The sequence below is a fragment of the Salmo salar genome, chromosome 21, assembly GCF_965601325.2.
Source record: "Salmo salar chromosome 21, fSalSal1, whole genome shotgun sequence".
Taxonomy (NCBI): domain Eukaryota; kingdom Metazoa; phylum Chordata; class Actinopteri; order Salmoniformes; family Salmonidae; genus Salmo; species Salmo salar.
Genome location: NC_138311.1, coordinates 27,009,773 through 27,032,498, shown reverse-complemented (window position 1 = coordinate 27,032,498; position 22,726 = coordinate 27,009,773). Strand labels below are relative to the sequence as shown.

Sequence of the window (22,726 nt, the reverse complement as noted above, 5' to 3'; positions counted from 1 at the left end):
GGTTGTGACCAGTTTCCCTTTGATGTAGATTGATGATTGGGGTTATGATACTGTCTATTTATAAACTTCCAGTCATGTTAGACTGGAAATACAGATAAGTCCCTGTTGTAGAACGGCCAAACTGTTGGGATTTGGACCAGGTTGTTAGGGGACTGAGCCAATGTTTGCTTGTTTTGGAGTTGGAGAAACGCAGCCAGAAGTTTCCTAATGTTTCATACACTGGAAACCCCTCTCATTGGAGCCAGAGCTAGAGCCAATCCCCCATTGTTTCATCAGAAATATAGAGGGAGAAACAAAACAAATGCAGTCTTGATAGGAAACACACAGTTGGCAAAGGCTGAGGCTATTCATCAAACCATGGTTTCCCCTCATTTCTCCCCAACCTCTTTGTCTCTGGTGTCTGCTGGCAGAATGTGCAATTTATTTTTTTCAAAAGCACGTTCCACATTCCACAATTTGCATTTTACTCTTTAGTTTGCCCTTAGATATCTCACTGCAGTTTGCTGAATGCACATGCTGTACAGTGAAGTAAAATGTCTGAGAATTCTGCTCTCAGACCACTTACTGTATATTTGCCAATCTCTCATACACCTTTGCTTTACTTCTCTCTGTTTTTGTGTTTATCTTCACGTGTTAACGAGGCAGACACTTTAAATCCTTCCCTAAACTCTCATACCAAACACAGTATGGCCAAAGGTCTCTCACCCAGTTAACACTGCTGTTTACACTACCAGTAAACACCAATGAAACCATTCTTCTGCCCCTGCACTGCGCTTTTCTCTGTAGTCCAGTTTGGGTCTTTGTCTCTCTATGGTTTCTGTCCCTGTGTAACCTCTTTCGCTGAGCTCCTTGGGTAGGGCATGTGATCTTGGGGGTTCAAACTCTGTTGATTTTGGCAGGATATGTAAACATATTTGGCAGCAGATTGTGTGTGTGTGTGTGTGTGTGTGTGTGTGTGTGTGTGTGTGTGTGTGTGTGTGTGTGTGTGTGTGTGTGTGTGTGTGTGTGTGTGTTTGCACAATCAATTACTGAGATGTATCGTTGAACACATTAGGGCGGTATTATAAACACAATCCCTCTGATTGTTAATTAGGTTAATTAGCTTTGAGCTAAACTACTTCTATGCTCGCTTCGAGGCAAATAACACTGAAACATGCAAGAGAGCACCAGCTGTTCCGGACGACTGTGTGATCACGCTCTCCGCAGCCGATATGAGTAAGACCTTTAATAAACAGGTCAACATTCGGATTACCAGGACATGTACTGCAAAGATGCGCTGACCAACTGGCAAGTGTCTTCACTGACATTTTCAACCTCTCCCTGTCCGAGTCTGTAATACCAACTTGTTTTAAGCAGACCACCATAGTCCCTGTGCCCAAGAACACTAAGGTAACCTGCCTAAATGACTACTGACCCGTAGTACTCAAGTCTGTAGCCATAAAGTACTTTGAAAGGCTGGTCATGGCTCACATCAACACCATTATCCTTGAAGCCCTAGACCCCCACTCCAATTTGCATACCGCCCTAACAGATCCACAGATGATGCAATCTCTATTGCACTCCACACTGCCCTTTCCCACCTGGACAAAAGGAACACCTATGTGAGAATGCAATTAATTTACTACAGCTCAGTGTTCAACACCATAGTGCCTTCAAAGCTCATCACTAAGCTAAGGACCCTGGGACTAAACACCTCCCTCTGCAACTGGATTCTGGACTTCCTGACGGGCCGCCCCAGGTGGTAAGGGTAGGTAACAACACATCCGCCATGCTGATCCTCAACACAGTGGCCCCTCAGGAGTGCGTGCTCAGTCCCCTCCTGTACTCCCTGTTCACTCATGACTGCACAGCCAGGTACGATTCCAACACCATCATTAAGTTTGCTGATGACACAACAGTGGTAGGCCTGATCACCGACAATGACGAGACAGCCTATAGGGAGGAGGTCAGAGACCTGGCTGTGTGGTGCCAGGACAACAACCTCTCCCTCAACGTGATCAAGATAAAGGTGATGATCGTGGACTACAGGAAAAGGAGGACCGAGCACGCCCCCACCAATGGGGCTGTAGTGGAGCAGCTTGAGAGCTTCAAGCTCCTTGGTGTCCACATCACCAACAAACTAACATGGTCCAAGCACACCAAGAAAGTGGTCCACAGAACCTCAAATGGTTCTACAGCTGCACCATCGAGAGCATCCTGACTGGTTGCATTACTGCCTGGTATGGCAATTGCTCGGCCTCCGATTGCAAGGCATTACAGAGGGTAGTGCGTACGGCCCAGTACATCACTGGGGCTAAGCTGCCTGCCATCCAGGACCTCTATACCAGGCGGTGTCAGAGGAAGGCCCTAAAAATTGTCATAGACTCCACCCACCCTAGTCATAGACTGTTCTCTCTGCTACCATATGGCAAGCGGTACCTGAGCGCCAAGTCTAGGTCCAAGAGGCTTCTAAACAGCTTCTACCCCCAAGCAATAAGACTCCTGAAAATCTAATCAAATGGCTACCCAAACTATTTGCATTGCCCACCCCCTATTTTACGCCGCTGCTACTCTCTGTTATTATCTATGCATTAATAACTCTACCTACACGAACATATTACCTGAACTAACCGGTGCCCCTGCACATTGACTCTGTACCGGTACCCCTGTATATATTCTCGCTATTGTTATTTTACTGCTGCTCTTTAATTTCTTGTTCCTTTTATTTCTTATTCGTATTTTTTTAACTGCATTGTTGCTTAGGGGCTTGTAAGTAAGCATTTCACTGTAAGGTCTACACCTGTTGTATTCGGCGCATGTGACTAATAGAATTTGATTTGTTTCCATTGTCTATGTAAACAAAACCAGTCTTATGACTATTATTGGTCCAATTCAAAGCAGCCTCTGTCTGTGTGTGTAGAGAAAGAGGAAAGGCATTCATTGTGCCCAATGTGTGTGTGTGCCCTCCATTCCGACCTTACTAAACACTCTCCTCTCCCACAGTGAGACGTCAGAACATGAAGGTGAGGATCAACGCTACAGGCGACACCATCGTGATGAAGTTTGTACGTCCGAACGCTGACACCAAGCTGGAGGGCTACATCCTGGGCTACGGAAGCAGCATGTTCTCTAAACAGTTCATCCAACTCCCAGAGAACGGATTGCCCTACGAGACAGAGATCGGTGAGGCGTGTGTGTTTTGTGTGTTATGTATGATCATTCCCCAGGGCATTGACACCATAATCAAAATGTGAATGATGCCATGTAGGTTTTCCAAAGGAATACAAAGATTTGAGCCTTTGAGGCTTACAGACCAGAAACTATAGAGTGGTCTCGCACACATACAGTATGTGTGTTATGTTGACGTTTTAGTCATGGTTTGATTAATGTCATCACCGACAGAGAACACATCTGTGCAGACTCCAACACCCCTCCAACACACACACACACACACACACACACCTACACACCAGTGGAGGCTGCTGAGGGGAGGACGGCTCGGAATAATGGCTGGAACAGAGCAAATGAAATGCCATGTGTTTGATGTATTTGATACCATTCCACCTATTCCACTCCAGCCATTACCATGAGCCCGTCCTCTCAAATGAAGGTGCCAGCAACCTCCTGTGTTACACACATGTAGATGCACACACACACCTCACTCTCAGTGTGATGTCAAATACAGCCTGCCCTATTCATTTCTGGAATGTTCGGTCAGGTCACATTTGAGAACGTCCAAACTCAACCCCATCGAGGGCCTCCTGAAACACGATCAAATTCAGAGACAATTATTAACAATCTTCTGTCATCAAGGCTAAACCATGACTCTATTCCAGATGCCGAGCCCAAGTACCTGATCGCTGTCCAGCCCATCCCAGTCAATGATGTGAAGAAACAGTGCACAGGTACTGCATATGCACCAACTCCAAGTGTTACCAGTAATAATGTGATAAATTACATAGAAAAGAGTCAAATTTATGCCCATTCCTTTGAATCTGACGAGGTTTACCTTCGAACTGACCCCTGTGACTCCACAGGCAACGTGAACCTGGAGAAGCCCCTCCACCTGGTGATTGGGTCCGTGACCCCCACCTCGGTGCTGCTGTCCTGGGGGACCTTCCTCAAGACGCCCTACGAGGGGGACATCATGAACGACTGCCTGGAGGATGGGTGAGTTAGCACACAAACGCACGCACACACACGCACGCTCAGCAGAGTGAGCCAGTACAGGTACACAGCCCACATCCCAACCTACCTACAGAGGTTCTGGTGCTGGTTCGTCATGCTCTGAGTCACACCACAGTAATATTATTTTCACAGCTTGAGAAAAGCAAAGCTGTATTTCACTCAAACTCACCCTCATATTATATACAACAGACAGCTTTAAACATGTGGTCGAACTGCAACACATCGTCTGCCAGTCTTTCTGGCTACTGAGTGGAGGTGGAAGGCAGTGGGCGAGTGCACAGGTGTTTAGTAGTGGTTGGAGTGATCCTCATCCTACACATCAACTCACTGACACACTCTTCTCTACTTCTCTAAACATCCCCTGGAAAAGACATTGGAAAGCTTGACCTCACCCTACTCTGCTCCCAGTCCCTGCTGGCTTTTTAAACTCTCTAATGTCAGTTACGGCTGTCACTGCCCTGTGCCCCTGGCCTGCACAACACTTCTCCACCAGGAGACTAGAACTTACAGCTTTGCTTTCATGGCAGACACTGACACAAAATGGTGGACAGACTGTCACAGTTTCATAACATGCCATTGTTTTAACTTACAAATCAGTCATAGGAATCTGTGCCATCATAATGCTTTAATATCCATGTTACCACACAATTTCTGACATTTCTATTCAATTCTATGTTTGTTGACACTTGTCACTACAGCATACACAATGTTATAATACTACTGATGAAAATGTGTGAAATGAACAATGTTGTGTTCTATCTGGGTTGACCCAGGAACTACACGGTGCGCTACCGTGAGAGGAACCGGAAGTGGACCTACCAGACGTGCCCCGCAAGCGACACGGTCATTGACAGCCTTAAGCCCAACACGGCCTATGAGTTTGGTGTCCGACCCAACAACAAGGAACGCAGCGGAGTGTGGAGCAAGCCAGTCATCCACAACACCAACATGAGCGGTACGTCACCTAAACCCTTCCCCTCTTTCCTTCCATAGTTCAAATCATCCCCCTTTAAATGCCCATAATTGATGCAGCATTGACTCTGTCGGCATCTCACACAGATCACATGTTTTATATTTACTGTATATTCCTTATGGTCCAATACTAGTAACATATATTCTATTAGTTCCAGTTATTCATTAGTATTGTGTTGTGTTTTCCAGGGAAGGTCATGCAGAAACCCTACAAACCAAGGACCCCTCTGAAGCCTGTAGTAAGTACTACACTCATTGCTCTTTTACTGTGCTCTAGTGATTATGTAGTGTGCTCGAGTATGTAATGTTTTAGTATGTAATGTGCTCTAGTGTGTAGTGTTTTAGTATGTAGTGTGCTCAAGTATGTAGTGTGCTCTAGTATGTAGTGTGCTCTATTTTGTAGTGTTTTAGTATGTAGTGTGATCTAGTATGTAGTGTTGTAGTGTGATCTAGTATGTAGTGTTGTAGTGTGATCTAGTGTGAAGTGTGCTCTGGTGTGTAGTGTTTTAGTATGTAGTATGTAGTGTGATCTAGTATGTAGTGTTGTAGTGTGATCTAGTATGTAGTGTTGTAGTGTGATCTAGTGTGAAGTGTGCTCTGGTGTGTAGTGTTTTAGTATGTAGTGTTGTAGTGTGATCTAGTATGTAGTGTGCTCTAGTATGTAGTGTGATCTAGTATGTAGTGTTGTAGTGTGATCTAGTGTGAAGTGTGCTCTGGTGTGTAGTGTTTTAGTATGTAGTATGTAGTGTGATCTAGTATGTAGTGTTGTAGTGTGATCTAGTATGTAGTGTTGTAGTGTGATCTAGTGTGAAGTGTGCTCTGGTGTGTAGTGTTTTAGTATGTAGCGTTGTAGTATGTAGTATGATCTAGTGTGTAGTGTGCTCTGGTATGTAGTGTGCTCTAGTGTGTAGTATGTAGTGTGCTCTGGTATCTAGTGTTCTCTAGTATGTAACACGTGTAGTGTGCTCTAGTATACAGTGTGCTCTAGTATGTGTTGTGATCTACTGATTATGTAGTGTGCCCTAGTATGTGCTCTAGTGTGTAGTGTGCTCTAGTGTGTAGTGTGTGCTAGTTTGTAGGGTGCTCTAGTATGTAGTGTTGTAGTGTGATCTACTGATTATGTAGTGTGCCCTAGTATGTGCTCTAGTGTGTAGTGTGATCTAGTGTGTAGTGTGTGCTAGTTTGTAGGGTGCTCTAGTATGTAGTGTTGTAGTGTGCTCTAGTGATTATGTAGTGTGCCCTAGTATGTGCTCGAGTGTGTAGTGTGCTCTAGTATGTAGTGTGTGCTAGTATGTAGAGTGCTCTAGTGATTATGTAGTGTGCCCTAGTATGCAGTGTGCCCTAATATGTAGTGTGCTTTAGTACGTAAGGTGCTCCAGTATGTGGTGTGCGCAAGTATTCAGTGTGCTCTAATGTGTAATGTGCTATAGTGTGTAGTGTGCTCTAATGTGTGGTGAGCTCTAGTACATAATGTGCTCTAGTATGTGTTGTACTCTAGTGAGTATGTAGTGTGCTTTAGTATGTAGTGTTCTCAATTATGTAGTGTGCTCTAGTATATAGTGTGCTCTAGTATGTAGTGTGCGTTAGTGTATAGCGTGCTCAAGTATGTAGTTTGTGCTAGTATGTAGTGTGCTCTAATGTGTAATGTGCTATAGTGTGTAGTGTGCTCTAGTATGTAGTGTGCGCTAGTATGTAGTGTGCTCTAATGTGTAATGTGCTCTAATGTGTAATGTGCTGTAGTGTGCTCTAGTATGTAGTTTGCGCTAGTTTGTAGTTTGCGCTAGTTTGTAGCGTGCTCTAGTATGTAGGGTGCTCTAGTATGTAGTGTGCTCTATTATGTAGTGTGTGCTAGTATGTAGAACGCTACAGTATGTAGGGTGCTCTAGTATGTAGTGTGCCCTAGTATGTAGGGTGCTCTAGTATGTAGGGTGCTCTAGTATGTAGGGTGCTCTAGTATGTAGTGTGTCCTAGTATGTAGTGTGCTCTAATGTGTAATGTGTGTAGTGTGCGCTAGTATTTAGTGTGTGCTAGTTTGTAGTGTGCTCTAGTATGTAGGGTGCTCTAGTATGTAGGGTGCTCTAGTATGTAGTGTGCTCTATTTTGTAGTGTTTTAGTATGTAGTGTGATCTAGTATGTAGTGTTGTAGTGTGATCTAGTATGTAGTGTTGTAGTGTGATCTAGTGTGAAGTGTGCTCTGGTGTGTAGTGTTTTAGTATGTAGTATGTAGTGTGATCTAGTATGTAGTGTTGTAGTGTGATCTAGTATGTAGTGTGCTCTGGTGTGAAGTGTGCTCTGGTGTGTAGTGTTTTAGTATGTAGTGTTGTAGTGTGATCTAGTATGTAGTGTGCTCTAGTATGTAGTGTGATCTAGTATGTAGTGTTGTAGTGTGATCTAGTGTGTAGTGTGCTCTGGTGTGTAGTGTTTTAGTATGTAGTATGTAGTGTGATCTAGTATGTAGTGTGCTCTAGTATGTAGTGTGATCTAGTATGTAGTGTTGTAGTGTGATCTAGTGTGTAGTGTGCTCTGGTGTGTAGTGTTTTAGTATGTAGTGTGATCTAGTATGTAGTGTGATCTAGTGTGTAGTGTTTTAGTATGTAGTGTGCTCTAGTATGTAGTGTGATCTAGTATGTAGTGTTGTAGTGTGATCTAGTATGTAGTGTTGTAGTGTGATCTAGTGTGAAGTGTGCTCTGGTGTGTAGTGTTTTAGTATGTAGTATGTAGTGTGATCTAGTATGTAGTGTGCTCTAGTATGTAGTGTGATCTAGTATGTAGTGTGCTCTAGTATGTAGTGTGCTCTGGTGTGTAGTGTTTTAGTATGTAGTGTTGTAGTATGTAGTATGATCTAGTATGTAGTGTGCTCTGGTGTGTAGTGTTTTAGTATGTAGTGTTGTAGTATGTAGTATGTAGTATGATCTAGTGTGTAGTGTTGTAGTGTGATCTAGTGTGTAGTGTGCTCTGGTATGTAGTGTTTTAGTATGTAGTGTGCTCTAGTATGTAGTGTGATCTAGTGTGTAGTGTTTTAGTATGTAGTGTGCTCTAGTATGTAGTGTGATCTAGTATGTAGTGTGATCTAGTATGTAGTGTTGTAGTGTGCTCTGGTGTGTAGTGTTTTAGTATGTAGTATGTAGTGTGATCTAGTATGTAGTGTGCTCTAGTATGTAGTGTGATCTAGTATGTAGTGTGATCTAGTATGTAGTGTTGTAGTGTGATCTAGTGTGTAGTGTGCTCTGGTGTGTAGTGTTTTAGTATGTAGTATGTAGTGTGATCTAGTGTGAAGTGTGCTCTAGTATGTAGTGTGATCTAGTATGTAGTGTTGTAGTGTGATCTAATGTGAAGTGTGCTCTGGTGTGTAGTGTTTTAGTATGTAGTATGTAGTGTGATCTAGTATGTAGTGTGATCTAGTATGTAGTGTTGTAGTGTGATCTAGTGTGAAGTGTGCTCTGGTGTGTAGTGTTTTAGTATGTAGTATGTAGTGTGATCTAGTATGTAGTGTGCTCTAGTATGTAGTGTGATCTAGTATGTAGTGTTGTAGTGTGATCTAGTGTGAAGTGTGCTCTGGTGTGTAGTGTTTTAGTATGTAGCGTTGTAGTATGTAGTATGATCTAGTGTGTAGTGTGCTCTGGTATGTAGTGTGCTCTAGTGTGTAGTATGTAGTGTGCTCTGGTATCTAGTGTTCTCTAGTATGTAACACGTGTAGTGTGCTCTAGTATACAGTGTGCTCTAGTATGTGTTGTGATCTACTGATTATGTAGTGTGCCCTAGTATGTGCTCTAGTGTGTAGTGTGCTCTAGTGTGTAGTGTGTGCTAGTTTGTAGGGTGCTCTAGTATGTAGTGTTGTAGTGTGATCTACTGATTATGTAGTGTGCCCTAGTATGTGCTCTAGTGTGTAGTGTGCTCTAGTGTGTAGTGTGTGCTAGTTTGTAGGGTGCTCTAGTATGTAGTGTTGTAGTGTGCTCTAGTGATTATGTAGTGTGCCCTAGTATGTGCTCGAGTGTGTAGTGTGCTCTAGTATGTAGTGTGTGCTAGTATGTAGAGTGCTCTAGTGATTATGTAGTGTGCCCTAGTATGCAGTGTGCCCTAATATGTAGTGTGCTTTAGTACGTAAGGTGCTCCAGTATGTGGTGTGCGCAAGTATTCAGTGTGCTCTAATGTGTAATGTGCTATAGTGTGTAGTGTGCTCTAATGTGTGGTGAGCTCTAGTACATAATGTGCTCTAGTATGTGTTGTACTCTAGTGAGTATGTAGTGTGCTTTAGTATGTAGTGTTCTCAATTATGTAGTGTGCTCTAGTATATAGTGTGCTCTAGTATGTAGTGTGCGTTAGTGTATAGCGTGCTCAAGTATGTAGTTTGTGCTAGTATGTAGTGTGCTCTAATGTGTAATGTGCTATAGTGTGTAGTGTGCTCTAGTATGTAGTGTGCGCTAGTATGTAGTGTGCTCTAATGTGTAATGTGCTCTAATGTGTAATGTGCTGTAGTGTGCTCTAGTATGTAGTTTGCGCTAGTTTGTAGTTTGCGCTAGTTTGTAGCGTGCTCTAGTATGTAGCTTGCTCTAGTATGTAGTGTGCTCTATTATGTAGTGTGTGCTAGTATGTAGAACGCTACAGTATGTAGGGTGCTCTAGTATGTAGTGTGCCCTAGTATGTAGGGTGCTCTAGTATGTAGGGTGCTCTAGTATGTAGGGTGCTCTAGTATGTAGTGTGTCCTAGTATGTAGTGTGCTCTAATGTGTAATGTGTGTAGTGTGCGCTAGTATTTAGTGTGTGCTAGTTTGTAGTGTGCTCTAGTATGTAGGGTGCTCTAGTATGTAGGGTGCTCTAGTATGTAGGGTGCTCTAGTATGTAGTGTGTCCTAGTATGTAGTGTGCTCTAATGTGTAATGTGCTATAGTGTGTAGTGTGCGCTAGTATTTAGTGTGTGCTAGTTTGTAGTGTGCTCTAGTATGTAGTGTGATCTAGTGATTATGTAGTGTGCCCTAGTATGTGCTCTAGTGTGTAGTGTGCTCTAGTATGTAGTGTGTGCTAGTGTGTACTGTGCTCAAGTAAGTCTTTAGTAAGTCTACAGAGTGTAATTAAGAGCTGCATGCAGCACTTTCTTTCCATTCTGCTCCTTATTGGAAAATAGCTAAACAAGCAGCTAGCCACATTTGGCCAAGACCAGTAAAGAGGACCATAGCCAGCTAATATCTGCATTACTAAGGAGGAGAGGAGAGGAGAGGAGAGGGAGGAGAGGGAGAGAGAGGAGAGGAGAGGAGAGGAGAGGAGAGGAGAGGAGAGGAGAGGAGAGGAGAGGAGAGGAGAGGAGAGGAGAGGAGAGGAGAGGAGAGGAGAGGAGAGGAGAGGAGAGGAGAGGAGAGCTGGAGGAAAAAGAGGGCAAAGTAAATATTGGAGTTTGGAAAGAGGTGGAGCAGAAAAGAGAGGCGAGAAGAGAGTGGAGGGAAATATGGAGAGAAGCGTTGGCCTTAACTTTCTGGCCATGCATAGTGACTGGACTGTGTGTCTCTGTCGTCTCACGTGCCGCCGGCCCCACTCTCGTAAAGCTGCACAGCTGGCCAGGATCAGCCGCAACACTGGCACTTCCTGAGGAAAAGTTGGAATAACGATCTTCCCGCTGGAGAGTTTACAGATCAGACACGGAGAAGAGGGCATGGGGTTATGTAAGAGGGAGCGAGAGGGAGCGAGAGGGAGTGAGAGGGAGGGAGGGAGTGAGAGGGAGGGAGGGAGGGAGTGAGAGGGAGTGAGTGAGAGGGAGTGAGAGAGAGAGAGAGAGTGAGAATTGATTATTTGACTCACTAAATTAGTGAAGTAGATAGCTCTTCATATTATCATTGTTGTATAATTTTTTCATTTTATTTTATTTAACCTGTATTTATCCAGTTATTCAATTAAGAACTAATTAAGAACTGATTTACAATGACGGACAGGCCAGTGACGACTCATACAGTATCATGGCTGATCTCTCTTTCTCCACCCCCTCCCTGTCACTCCCCCACATCTTCTTTCTCTCCCCCCATCTCTCTCTCGCTCACTACCTTTCTCTCTCCTAATAGAAAACAGTCAACATGCCACGGGCCTTCTTCCCTCCTCATCACGGTAAGCCAGTAGACAGACAGACAGACAGACAGACAGACAGACAGACAGACAGACAGACAGACAGACAGACAGACAGACAGACAGACAGACAGACAGGACAGACAGACAGACAGGACAGACAGGACAGACAGACAGACAGATTTTCACTCTTCACATACACTGCTGCTACTCTGTTTATAATCTATCCTGATTGCTTAGTCACTTTTACCACAATTACCTCAACTACCTCGTACCCCAGGACATTGACTCGGTACTGGTACTCCTTATATAGCCTTGTTTTTGTTATTTTATATTATTATTTCATTCATTTATTTTATTATTATTTCATTTTTTTACTCTGCATTGTTAGGAAAGGACTCATAAGTAAGCATTTCGCAACAAAATCTACATCTGTTGTATTCGGTGCATGTGACAAATACATTTTATTTTGATTTGACACACAAACGCACAGACACACACACAAACACACACTCCTGCTTTGGTCATACCCACTGAACCCTGGTTTAATACAGCGGCAAAGACTTTACAGGACGTGATGATTTATCACTCTCCCTCAGAAACGTCTGTTTCACCCCTCCTCACTGAACCCTGCTCTGAGGAACCAGCACTGGACGAATTTTTAATAGGACGTCTGATTTACGACTCTGCAGACACGACCTTATCATCATTCAATCCCATGTTATACAGTAATCTCTTATTCTTCCTTCTGATTACCACAGTGTTAATTCCAGGTGACCAGAGAAGATGGCATTCCTGTGTACCTACTGTACATACAATACATGTTGCCTTGGATGACGATATGATCAGCAAGATACATGCTTGCTAGTGCTGTCAATGTTTTGAAATCATCCTTTTGACAGGCTGTACTTAGGCCATACTGTACTTAGGCCATACTGTACAATCTGCTCTTAACTGTAATGCACTGAGCCCATACATACAGTACATACTGCACTGCAATGAACTGAACAGAGCTACATGCATGTTATTTTCATTTGGAAACTCCAGGATGGCAAAGTGATGATGGCTGTTTTGATGTGTGTCCCTTCCTTCTGTTCAGCTGTCCATAACAGGAGCCAGGGTAGAACTCTCTACAGGACCCCTGTAGCTCCAAGGACCACCTTCGGTAATGAGCCATGCAACTATGTCCTATGATCTCTCCTTCTTGATCTTATTCCTTCTTGACCTTGCAGTCTTTTTCAATCTTATACTTTTCATGTCTCTTTCTTTTCCTCTGAAAACCATTTCACAGTTTATATCCTGTAGCAGGACATCAAATCTCTCTCCACAGATTGTGTGTGATTCTTAAAGTTTGCTATATTCCTCAGTGCCAACCTCGGTCAATAGACAGCACTTCGTGTCCACTCCCCGACCCACAATGCCTCAGGTGCAGCACGAGCCAACTGGTAAACAGACAGACACTTTACTCCCTAATGAGACAGGACGGCTTAACTGTCAGTCAGCTTGGCTGCAGCCAATGAAAGGGTGGGTGGGCGTGGTTTCAGAGGGATCTTTTTTATGATTGGCTGCATGAGTAAGATTGGTATGCACTGAGTACAGTAAGTAGAGAGCCCCGGATCTCAGGAGATGATGGCTGTCAGTTCCAATAATACTGCCTCAGACAATTCCCAAGGAGGCGGAGGTAGGTTGCCATGGCAGCATGACTTAGCCACGTGGTTGTATGGTCCTACTGAGAACATCCCATGACCTTTTGAGCACATTGCATAAGCGCTGCTTGTTCCTGCAATGCGTTTCTCATCAGTTTCGTCCCACAAACAAGTCAATCGTCTTTTTCTGTCTTCCTCTACACTCTTAGAAAAAAGGGTTCCAAAAGGATTCTTTGGCAGTCCCCATAGGATAACCCATTTTGGTTCCAGGTAGAACCCTCTGTGGAAAGGGTTCTACATGGAACCCAAAAGGGTTCTACCTAGAATCAGATAGGGTTCTTCAAAGGGTTCTCTTGTGGGGACAGCCGAAGTACCCTTTTAGGTTCTAGATACACTCTTAGAAAATAAGGTGCTAACTTTGTCTCACTTCTTTACGGTCTGTGCATCCATTTGTCCATACTGTGTATCAATCAGCATCTTATACCATGATACCTGTCCACATTCATTAATCTGTTGATTTCAAGACATTTAAAACATTCCACTCAACATTCCCCAACACAACTGTTCATTTAGAATCATTGTTTTAATTCACAGTGCTTTGCTTTCAGCCAGTTGCAGTCTAGAAGGTGTTCAGTCTGCATGATAAAGTAGCATGCTACAAAATGATCCCGCTTTCTCCCCAACAGGAACAGAGCCTCGGCTCTACCATAAAATGTCCTAATTTTTCATATTGTACACTCTGTACCTCCTTTCTATCCTATCCCTTCCCTTCCTATCCTATTCTGATCATTCCCTTCCCATCCTATCCCTTCCTATGCTATACCTTCCTATCCATTCCATTCCCTTCCTATCCCTTCCTATCCCTTCCTATCCTATACTATCCCTTCCCTTTCTATCCTATCCTATCCTATCCTATACTATCCCTTCCCTTCCTATCCCTTCCCTTCCTATCCCTTCCCATCCTATACTATCCCTTCCCTTTCTATCCTATCCTATCCTATCCTATACTATCCCTTCCTATCCTATCCCTTCCTATCCTATACCTTCCCTACCTATCCTATCCCTTCCTATCCTACACCTTCCCTTCCTATCCTATCCTATCCTATCCCTTCCCTTTCTATCCTATCCTATCCTATCCTATCCTATCCTATCCTATCCTATCCTATCCTATCCTATCCTATCCTATCCTATCCTATCCCTTCCTATCCTATCCTATCCTATCCTATCCTATCCTATCCTATCCTATCCCTTCCTATCTTATCCCTTCCCTTCCTATCCCTTCCTATCCTATCCTATACCTTCCCTACCTATCCTATCCCTTCCTATCCTACACCTTCCCTTCCTATCCTATCCTATCCTATCCTATCCTATCCTATCCTATCCTATCCTATCCTATCCTATCCCTTCCCTTTCTTCTATCGTATCCTATCCTATCCTATCCTATCCTATCCTATCCTATCCTATCCTATCCTATCCTATCCTATCCCTTCCTATCTTATCCCTTCCCTTCCTATCCCTTCCTATCCAATCCTTCATTGTATTCCTATTTGTCTATCGTTCCTGTTGTCCCTCTGGAACAAGTGTTCGCAAAACGTCAGGAAAAGGATAAAGTACCTGAAATATCTTAATAACAACAATACATTTATTGGTGATTTGCTTTTTACTCATTACATTTAAAGCCCTACCTGTCTGTTTATAACACAACTACACCACAAGCACCCCACAACCCTAACTGTGCTAGCATCACCATTACATGGCCAATAACATGAGAAGTGACACTAAAACACTGGAATGCATTGTTATCTACTCATCTACAACCTTCCCCCCTCTCTCCCCCCCTCTCTCTCTCCTCTCCCTCTCGCTCTCTCTTTCTCTCCTCTCTTCTATCCTTCTATGAGTTGAGGTAAAGTACCTGATCGGATTGAACAATCAATCAAAGATGGTCATTCAAATCCCTTGCTAGGTGATCAATACTCCCTCTGTTAAAACTTCATGGTTCACAGTCATCCAGTGGCACACAGCCAAATGTATTTTGGATGGCCGTCACTCACAGGTGTCCTAGGCCTGGTAGCAGCGTATGTGTGTAGTTACACAGTCGTTACACTGTAAACTGCTCCATATGGGCTCAGTTCCTTTGAAATCCAACCCTCTCTATCAACCTCTTGCCAGGTATATGTTATGTGCTGATTGAGGTCCAAGATAAGTTTCCATAGCCCAAGTCATAAACACATATCAGCCCGGTTATTTGAGAGTCTTTCTATCTATTCTCTATGGTTCTTCTATTTCATCTGTTAATGGATTCTATGGTTTCTCTAAGCCATTCTATTCCCATGCCAATTTCTCCTCTTCGTTTTCCATTGTCAAAGACCTGTCCTTGGAGTACTGTCTGTTCTATTAGATTATATTTCTATGGCCTCATTGTACCACTCTCCTCTCTCACCCACCCCAGGACGAGCAGATCAGATCATATCTGCCTCCTCTCCTTCTGTGGATGTCCCCCGTGCCTCACCTGCCACCCCCCTGCCCTCCCCCAACCTCTCCTTACTCTCCCCTCAGCTCCTCCCCTCCCCCACCCTCCCCCATGCCTCCCCTCAGCTCCTGCCCTCCCCCAGCCTTCCCATGACTTCCCCAGCTGACCCTGTACTTAACCCCAATCGTAACGGACAGAGACACAGGGGACCGGCCCAGGCTAGGCCCCAACAGGCTAGGCCCCAACAGGCCAGGCCACAACAGGCCAGGCCACAACAGGCCAGGCCCCAACAGGCCAGGCCCCAACAGGCCAGGCCCCAACAGGCCAGGCCCCAACAGGCCAGGCCCCAACAGGCCAGGCCCCAACAGGCCAGGCCCCAACAGGCCAGGCCCCAACAGGCCAGGCCCCAACAGGCCAGGCCCCAACAGGCCAGGCCCCAACAGGCCAGGCCCAGGCCTCAGGCCCAGCCCCAACAGCCTGCTAAGGTCACTCAGAACCTACAGACCCCCACGGGTAAAGATCTTGCTCTCTCCCCTCACCTAGGCTGTAACAGAGCCATAAAACATGTATAATGGATCATTGTGTCCAAGCTTCTTATCCTCTGATAAAAAACAAAGTTCTCTCTCACACAGCTCCCAGCCAATATCAGGTAGGACAACCTCTACCAAGACCCGCCCTCGTCACTGAGAGGGCCAATAGTAACAGCCAGAGTAACGATGACAACATTTAGTCCTATCACCATCTCTGTTGTCATCCAACCTCATGAAACCCAAAGCTCTCATTTGTCATGTCTGTTCACCATCAATCAATCATTCATTGGATGTCATCGTAGCTTACACATAATACCGTTGTCATCATAGATCATACACCGTTGCTATGGGTTGAAGTTGTTTGTGTTGCACCACATACCTGTGTTCAAATACATGTGTATTTGAGTATCTGGTATTTAAAATACTTTTTGAGTATTTTCAAATACACAGCTCAAAACAAGTACTTTTATTTGAGAATTTGTATGGTTATTTGTAAAAACCAAATCGTCTACCAAATGTATTTGAGAGTATTTTTTTCAAATACTTATTTCAAATGCTATTTTCAAATACTTGCAGGTTAAATGCATTATTTGATTATTTTCAAATACTTTCCAAGTGTATATCCAATTACACTTAAGATATTCAACTACTTGTCTTTTCAAATAAAATGTATCTGAACACTTACTTTGAATGTGTGCAAAAGTAATTGAGATATTTGAACCCAGGTCTGTTGTACCCTCAACCCCTTCTCCAGCCTTATTGGTGCAGTGAAATGTGTTGTTTTATAGGGTCAGCCATAGTAGTACGGTGCCCCTTGAGCAAATTGTTCAAGGGAAAATTGACAGATTTTTCACCTTGTCACCAGAGACCTGGCTACCTGCCGCCTACCATTACAACAAACTATACACCTCTACCCCTCATTCACTCGTGCCTATCCACCCCCATCTTCATTCCACCACACTCACCCCATTCCTGATCATTTCAGACACTGGAGAGTTTGCTCACTGGCATTATTAAATCACCCAACTTTTATGGAATATAATAGAAGGGCTGTTGAAGTTTTGTTTCTCATCTCCATGGATTCTTTTCACTTCACTCTTCCTTTCCACATCTGCATCTTTCACTCATTCATTTGTTTATCATCCAGGGCTGCTACCATCTCACCTGAATGACCCTTGAACCTTGTCTCCATGGGATCGGATCCCCTCTCTCTCTAACCCCTCTACTACACCTCTTTTTGTTAATCTAGGTACCAGCTTCCTGAGACCTTTGACCCCTACTGAACCTCGCTCTCCTATACGCTCTGCCGTTACCACGGCAGCCAGAAACACAACGTTGCCTCGCAGTCGCGCCTCTCTCTACTCCACCCCTAACGGCATCAGACCTCTCTCTCTACCCAGGGACACCAACTCCTCCCTCACCTCCGACACACCAGGGGGTAATGGAGCAATCTTTTCCTCTTCTTCCTCCTCCTCCCCCTCCTCTTCCTTATCTTTCTCTTCCTCCCCAGCACTACCTTGGGTCTCACCCTCTCTACCTCCTCTCACTCTCTCTCACACACACAGATTAACCGATCTGGGTGGCATGGGCTCTTGGTCCAGAGTGGACCAGAGAATGTGTAGGCCTAATAATGTCTGCCAATGTTTTTGGACGCATATTTGCATTCGTGTGTGTGTCCAGCACATGTGGTCCAGACTGTAAGTCTCTCCAAAACCTCTTTCCCTGCACCCATACTCAGAGGCCCTCCCCTTTGGCATACGTTTCACGCCTGTACCTCTAGGAACAGCGGCGTCTCAGAGGTCAGGGTCGTTAACGTGATTTACGCTCCCTATGGTCGACCGATTTATCTGGGAAGGTCGGCCGGCTCTTTAACTAGGACATAGATCACATTTACACCAGTCATGCCAAACCAAGCCAAGCGCTGGGCAGCCAGCACTGGGCAGCTAGCACCACCACAGCATGGCACACACAGAAATAGAACTTCCAGATCCCTCTGAGAGAGAGAGAGCGAGAGGGAGGGGGAGAGAAAGGGGGAGAGTAGGGGAGAGAGAGGGAGAGGAGAATGCTCTAAAGCAGGGGTGTCAAACACCTTTTGCCTCTGGGCCTGCATTCGGTCTTCAACCAGGTCCAACCAGGGCCACACTGAAAATTGGTTATATTTGCTCACTGTCAAAATGTGCAAAGAATTGTCCTCTATCCATTGTTTTGGGAATTTTTATTCTCCCTGACTGTCAAGCTTTTATTTTGGTGATTGTTAGCGAGCTGGACACAGTCAAGAAGCTGCATGACTGTAGGTCTGTTATCATTTCTACATATTTTCCATTTGGTTTTAGTCATTTTGAAGTATATTGAGTATATTGAGTTGGATTATGTTGGTGCTTCTGAAGGAGACAGAGTATTATGTTGGATCACACTAAAATCTGAAACTTTCCTTATTTTCCTTTCTGTCCCTTGGTTTAGAATATTCCCTCGACAGGTCTGGTACTGAGCTGTCCTCTCGTGTGTTCTTAGCATGTCTTTGCTGTGTTTTTGAGGTGTGCGGACGTGTTTAATTCAATGAGCCCTCTTCTCCCTCCAACAGCCGACGGGGAGCACAATAAGGGCCTTGCTCTTCCCAAACCTGCCATCTGGTCCAGAAAGCGACTGGGTAAAAAACAGAGACGGTCGTTACTTCTCAGTGTGTCTCTCACCCACTAACCCATCTCCCCCGAGAGATGCCATTTTGTTTTACTTCCTTGCAGTGAGCCCTCCATGCGCTTAAGTCACAACAACTTGTTCCTGTCCTATGATTGGCCAGCTTGTCTGTATGTCCGTGTGACTGTCCATTCTTATTGGACAGCCTGTCTGTCCATCAGCATCACCGTCCACTCACGTATTGTGCCTGTTATTGTTGGTGTGGGTCTGCAGGCGTGTTTGTCCATGTTTTCACTGTCAATATGACTGAGACTGAAGAATAATTCTCTCCCTCTCATCATATTGCTACAGTCTGACCCTAGACCTATTGTTCAGGTCAAAAAGGACCGAATCCTACAGTAACATGAGCTCTGGGAGCATGGCTGGAATTTTCGCACAAATCTCCCATTGACATCAATGCATGATTTTCTCGAAAATGTATTATATCTCAAGCCCAAAATGATCACACTCACCAATATCTACACCTCATTTCACTCTAATGAGTTAGTGGCTTCAGTTTCTGCTTCAGTCTCAGCCAGTGTGTGTTTCTGTGAAACTGGGACGGTTTCAGAGGTCTTCAAGGAGCCGCAGGGCTCGCTGGAAGCAGCTCTGCTCAATGAAAACACACTTTGTCTTTGCCCGCCGTCATCACACACACCACACCGCAAAAGTCAATCATTGATGTAGTCATGATGTCTAAACAATCCGTCAGTGGTGTCTGTCTGTCTGTCTTGGGCTTATTTGCATCCTATTTATATGGTTCCATCAGCCTCCTGAAGCATGTGTTGCTCAGGGTGAATTCTGTACTAAATGGATTGCAAGTCTCATGTTTGATTTGATGTTGTTCAACTGTAAATGTCCTCTAAATAGGTTTAAAACCCTACAGTGTTATGAGCCTATCAGTGGATAGTGTCCTTGAGTTCCTTCAGTAAGTGTTGCAACATCCATAACAGCGAAGATGTAAAACAGTGGAATATTTTCTCTGGTAATATTGTTCTAGGCAAACCATAAAGCTTTGAACAGTGTTTTTTCACTGTCTCGCCAGAGAGGAGTCTGACAGAAACAGCACTCACAACACTTTACTGCTGTAAAACGCCCACACTTCAAAACAGTGTGTGAGCATGTGCGTAAGAGCATGTGTGTCACTGCTGTTGTAAAACAGTGCAGCAGTGAGGTGTTTGGCACCCAAAGTGCCCAAAGTGGGGTGGTGTTCTGTGTTTGATATTCCAGTGTCTTTATCACAGAGCTGTGTTCTGTGATGAAGACTGGATGTCTGGAAACATGGCCCCAGTGATGTACTGGGCCATACGCACTACCCTCTGTAGCCACTTACGGTCAGATGCTGAGCAGTTGCCATACCAGGCAGTGATACAACTGGTCAGGATGCTCTCCATGGTGCAGCTGCATAACTTTTCGAGGATCTGGGGACCCATGACAAATCTTGTCTCCTGTGGGGGAAAATGTGTCTTGGTGTGTTTGGACCATGATAGTTCGTTGGTGATGTGGACACCAAGGAACTTGAAACTCTCAACCCCCTCCATTTCAGCCCCGTCAACGTTAACAGGAGCCTATTCGGAGCTCCTTTTCCTGTAGTCCACTATCAGCTCCTCTGTCTTGCTCAAACTGAGGGAAAGGTTGTTGTCCCCTATAGGCTGATGGCGTTGAAGTCATGCTTGGCCACGCAGCAGTGGGTGAACAGGGAGTACAGGAGGGGCCCCAGTGTTGTTCTGGTTTTTATATGAAAGCTGGTTCTACATAGTAAATTGGCCAGTGTTACCTAGAGCAGACTTTTCAGTGTAGCATTTCTAGTGTTGATTCAGGAGTTAAATTAACTCTCTAAGAGTGAAATTAACACTCATTCGTGTAAAATAGCCCCAGTGTTGGCGTTAATAACCAGTGTTGAATGTGAGAGTGTGATTGTGTCAGTTTTACTGTGTGGAAACTAAACGTTCCCATCAAAACCAAGGCCATCATTATCATTATTCCCAGAATGTTTTACTGCATTAAAACATTTTAAGGATTATTTTTAATACGTGTTCTTGCATGTACATTGATTGCTTCATTCATTTTTCTAAACTAATCCAATCAGTTAGTTAGATTTATTGCACCCGTTACTAAAATGGTTGTTCCAGCCTAAATGGATTATAGTAGTCTCATATTACTAACCCTGACAGTCATTCTGAATGCAGGTTACAGGTGAATAAAAATTCCAACTTTTGGATGTCTTATCCCTGGCTGGATTCAAGCATAATGTGCTTGCAGGCTTGACGTGGCATGTAAACCAGGAGGTAACCTGTAGTACGGTAGGGTAAAACTAAGGCTTTATGATATACAGTATCAGTCAAAGGTTTGGACACACATACTCATTCAAGGGTTTTTCTTTATTTTTACTATTTTCTACATTGTAAAATAATATTGAAGACATCAAAACTATGAAATAACACATATGGAATCATGTAGTAATGAAAAAAGTGTTAAACAAATCAAAATATTTTTATATTGAGACTCTTCATTGTAGCCACCCTTGCCTTGATGACAATGTTGCACATTTTGGCATTCTCTCAAGCAGCTTCATGAGGTACCTGGAATGCATTTCAATTAACAAGTGTGCCTTGTTAAAAGTTAATGTGTGGAATGTCTTTCCTTAATGCATTTGAGCCAATCAGTTGTGTTGTGACATGGTAGGGGTGGTATACAGAAGGTAGCTCTATTTGGTAAAAGACCAAGTCCATATTTTGGCAAGAACAGATCAAATAAGCAAAGAGAAACGACAGTCCATCATTACTTTAAGACATGAAGGTCAGTCAATCCAGAACATTTCAAAAACTTTGAAAGTTTCTTCAAGTGCAGTCACAAAAACCATCAAGCGCTATGATGAAACTGGCTCTCATGAGGACTGCCACAGGCAAGGAAGACCCAGAGTTACTACTGCTGTAGAGGATAAGCTCATTAGAGTTAACTGCCCAAATAAATGCTTCACAGAGTTCAAGTAACAGACATGTCAACATCAACTGTTCAGAGGAGACTGCGTGAAACAGACCTTCGTGGTCATATTGCTGCAAAGTAACCACTACTAAAGGACACTAATAATAAGAAGAGACTTGCTTGGGCCAAGAAACATGAGCAATGGACATTAGAGCGGTGGAAATCTGTCCTTTGGTCTGATGAGTACAAATTTTGGTTCCAACCGCCGTGTCTTTGTAAGACGCAGAGTAGGTGAACAGATGATCTCGGCATGTGTAGTTCCCACCATGGAGCATGGAGGAAGATGTGTGATGGTGTGGGGTTGTTTTGCTGGTGACACTGCCAGTGATTTATTTAGAATTCAAGGTACACTTAACCAGCATGGCTACCACAGCATTCTGCAGCGTTACGCTATCCCATCTGGTTTACGCTTAGTGGAACTATCATTTGTTTTTTAACAGGACAATGACCCAACACACCTCCAGGCTGTGTAAGGGCTATTTGACCAAGAAGGAGAGTGCTTGAGTGTTGCATCAGGTGACCTGGCCTCCACAATCACCCGACCTCAACCCAATTGAGATGGTTTGGGATGAGTTGGACTGCAGAGTGAAGGGAAAGCAGCCAACAAGTGCTCAGCATATGTGGGAACTCCTTCAAGACTGTTGGAAAAGCATTCCAGGTGAAGCTGGTTGAGAGAATGCCAAGAGTGTGCAAAGCTGTCATCAAAGTAAAGGATGGCTACTTTGAAAAATCTCAAATATAAAATATACATTTGTTTAACACTTTTTTTGGTTACTAACTGATTCCAAATGTGTTATTTCATAGTTGTGACGCCTTCACTACTATTCTACAATGTGCAAAACAGTAAAAATAAAGAAAAATCCTTGCATGAGTAGGTGTGTTCAAACTTTTGACTCGTACTGTATATAATGTGTTGTCATAAACAGTTTACTTTTAATGGTATCATTTGCCTTCCATACTACGTCACAGGACTGAAAATGAATGAATTATTTGTGACTAACAAATACATTCATGGGTGGTAACTACAATTCACTTGAAAAGTCAAGGCAGACTGGGAAATTATATTGGAGGTGTGGCTTAGTGTGGGCTTTAAAGTTGTTTGTTTTTGTCAACCGTGAGTGGAAATGTTGTCCCAGTTTAATTAGTTCTCAAGATACTTTTTTTACATTTCAAGTCCAATCTATTGAACCTGTTTGAAATGCCTGGAGAGCATTTCTCCTCGGGTGTAGTCACAGTT

At 43.9% G+C, this 22,726-nt stretch overlaps 1 protein-coding gene across 2 annotated transcripts in view; it reads left to right on the top strand.

Moving 5' to 3' along the window:
• Positions 1 to 22,726, top strand: part of LOC106582004 (target of Nesh-SH3) — a 46,166-nt gene that overhangs the window by 6,045 nt on the left and 17,395 nt on the right. Inside the window, exons 2-10 of one of the 2 annotated variants that reach the window (XM_014164629.3) lie at positions 2,983 to 3,162; positions 3,816 to 3,884; positions 4,017 to 4,149; positions 4,941 to 5,122; positions 5,329 to 5,378; positions 11,185 to 11,227; positions 12,285 to 12,350; positions 17,081 to 17,269; positions 18,413 to 18,478. In XM_014164629.3, coding sequence (XP_014020104.1) covers positions 2,983 to 3,162; positions 3,816 to 3,884; positions 4,017 to 4,149; positions 4,941 to 5,122; positions 5,329 to 5,378; positions 11,185 to 11,227; positions 12,285 to 12,350; positions 17,081 to 17,269; positions 18,413 to 18,478 — 978 coding nt within the window. The remainder of the gene's footprint in view (positions 1 to 2,982; positions 3,163 to 3,815; positions 3,885 to 4,016; positions 4,150 to 4,940; positions 5,123 to 5,328; positions 5,379 to 11,184; positions 11,228 to 12,284; positions 12,351 to 17,080; positions 17,270 to 18,412; positions 18,479 to 22,726) is intronic. The other variant, XM_045704657.2, reaches the window with a different exon arrangement.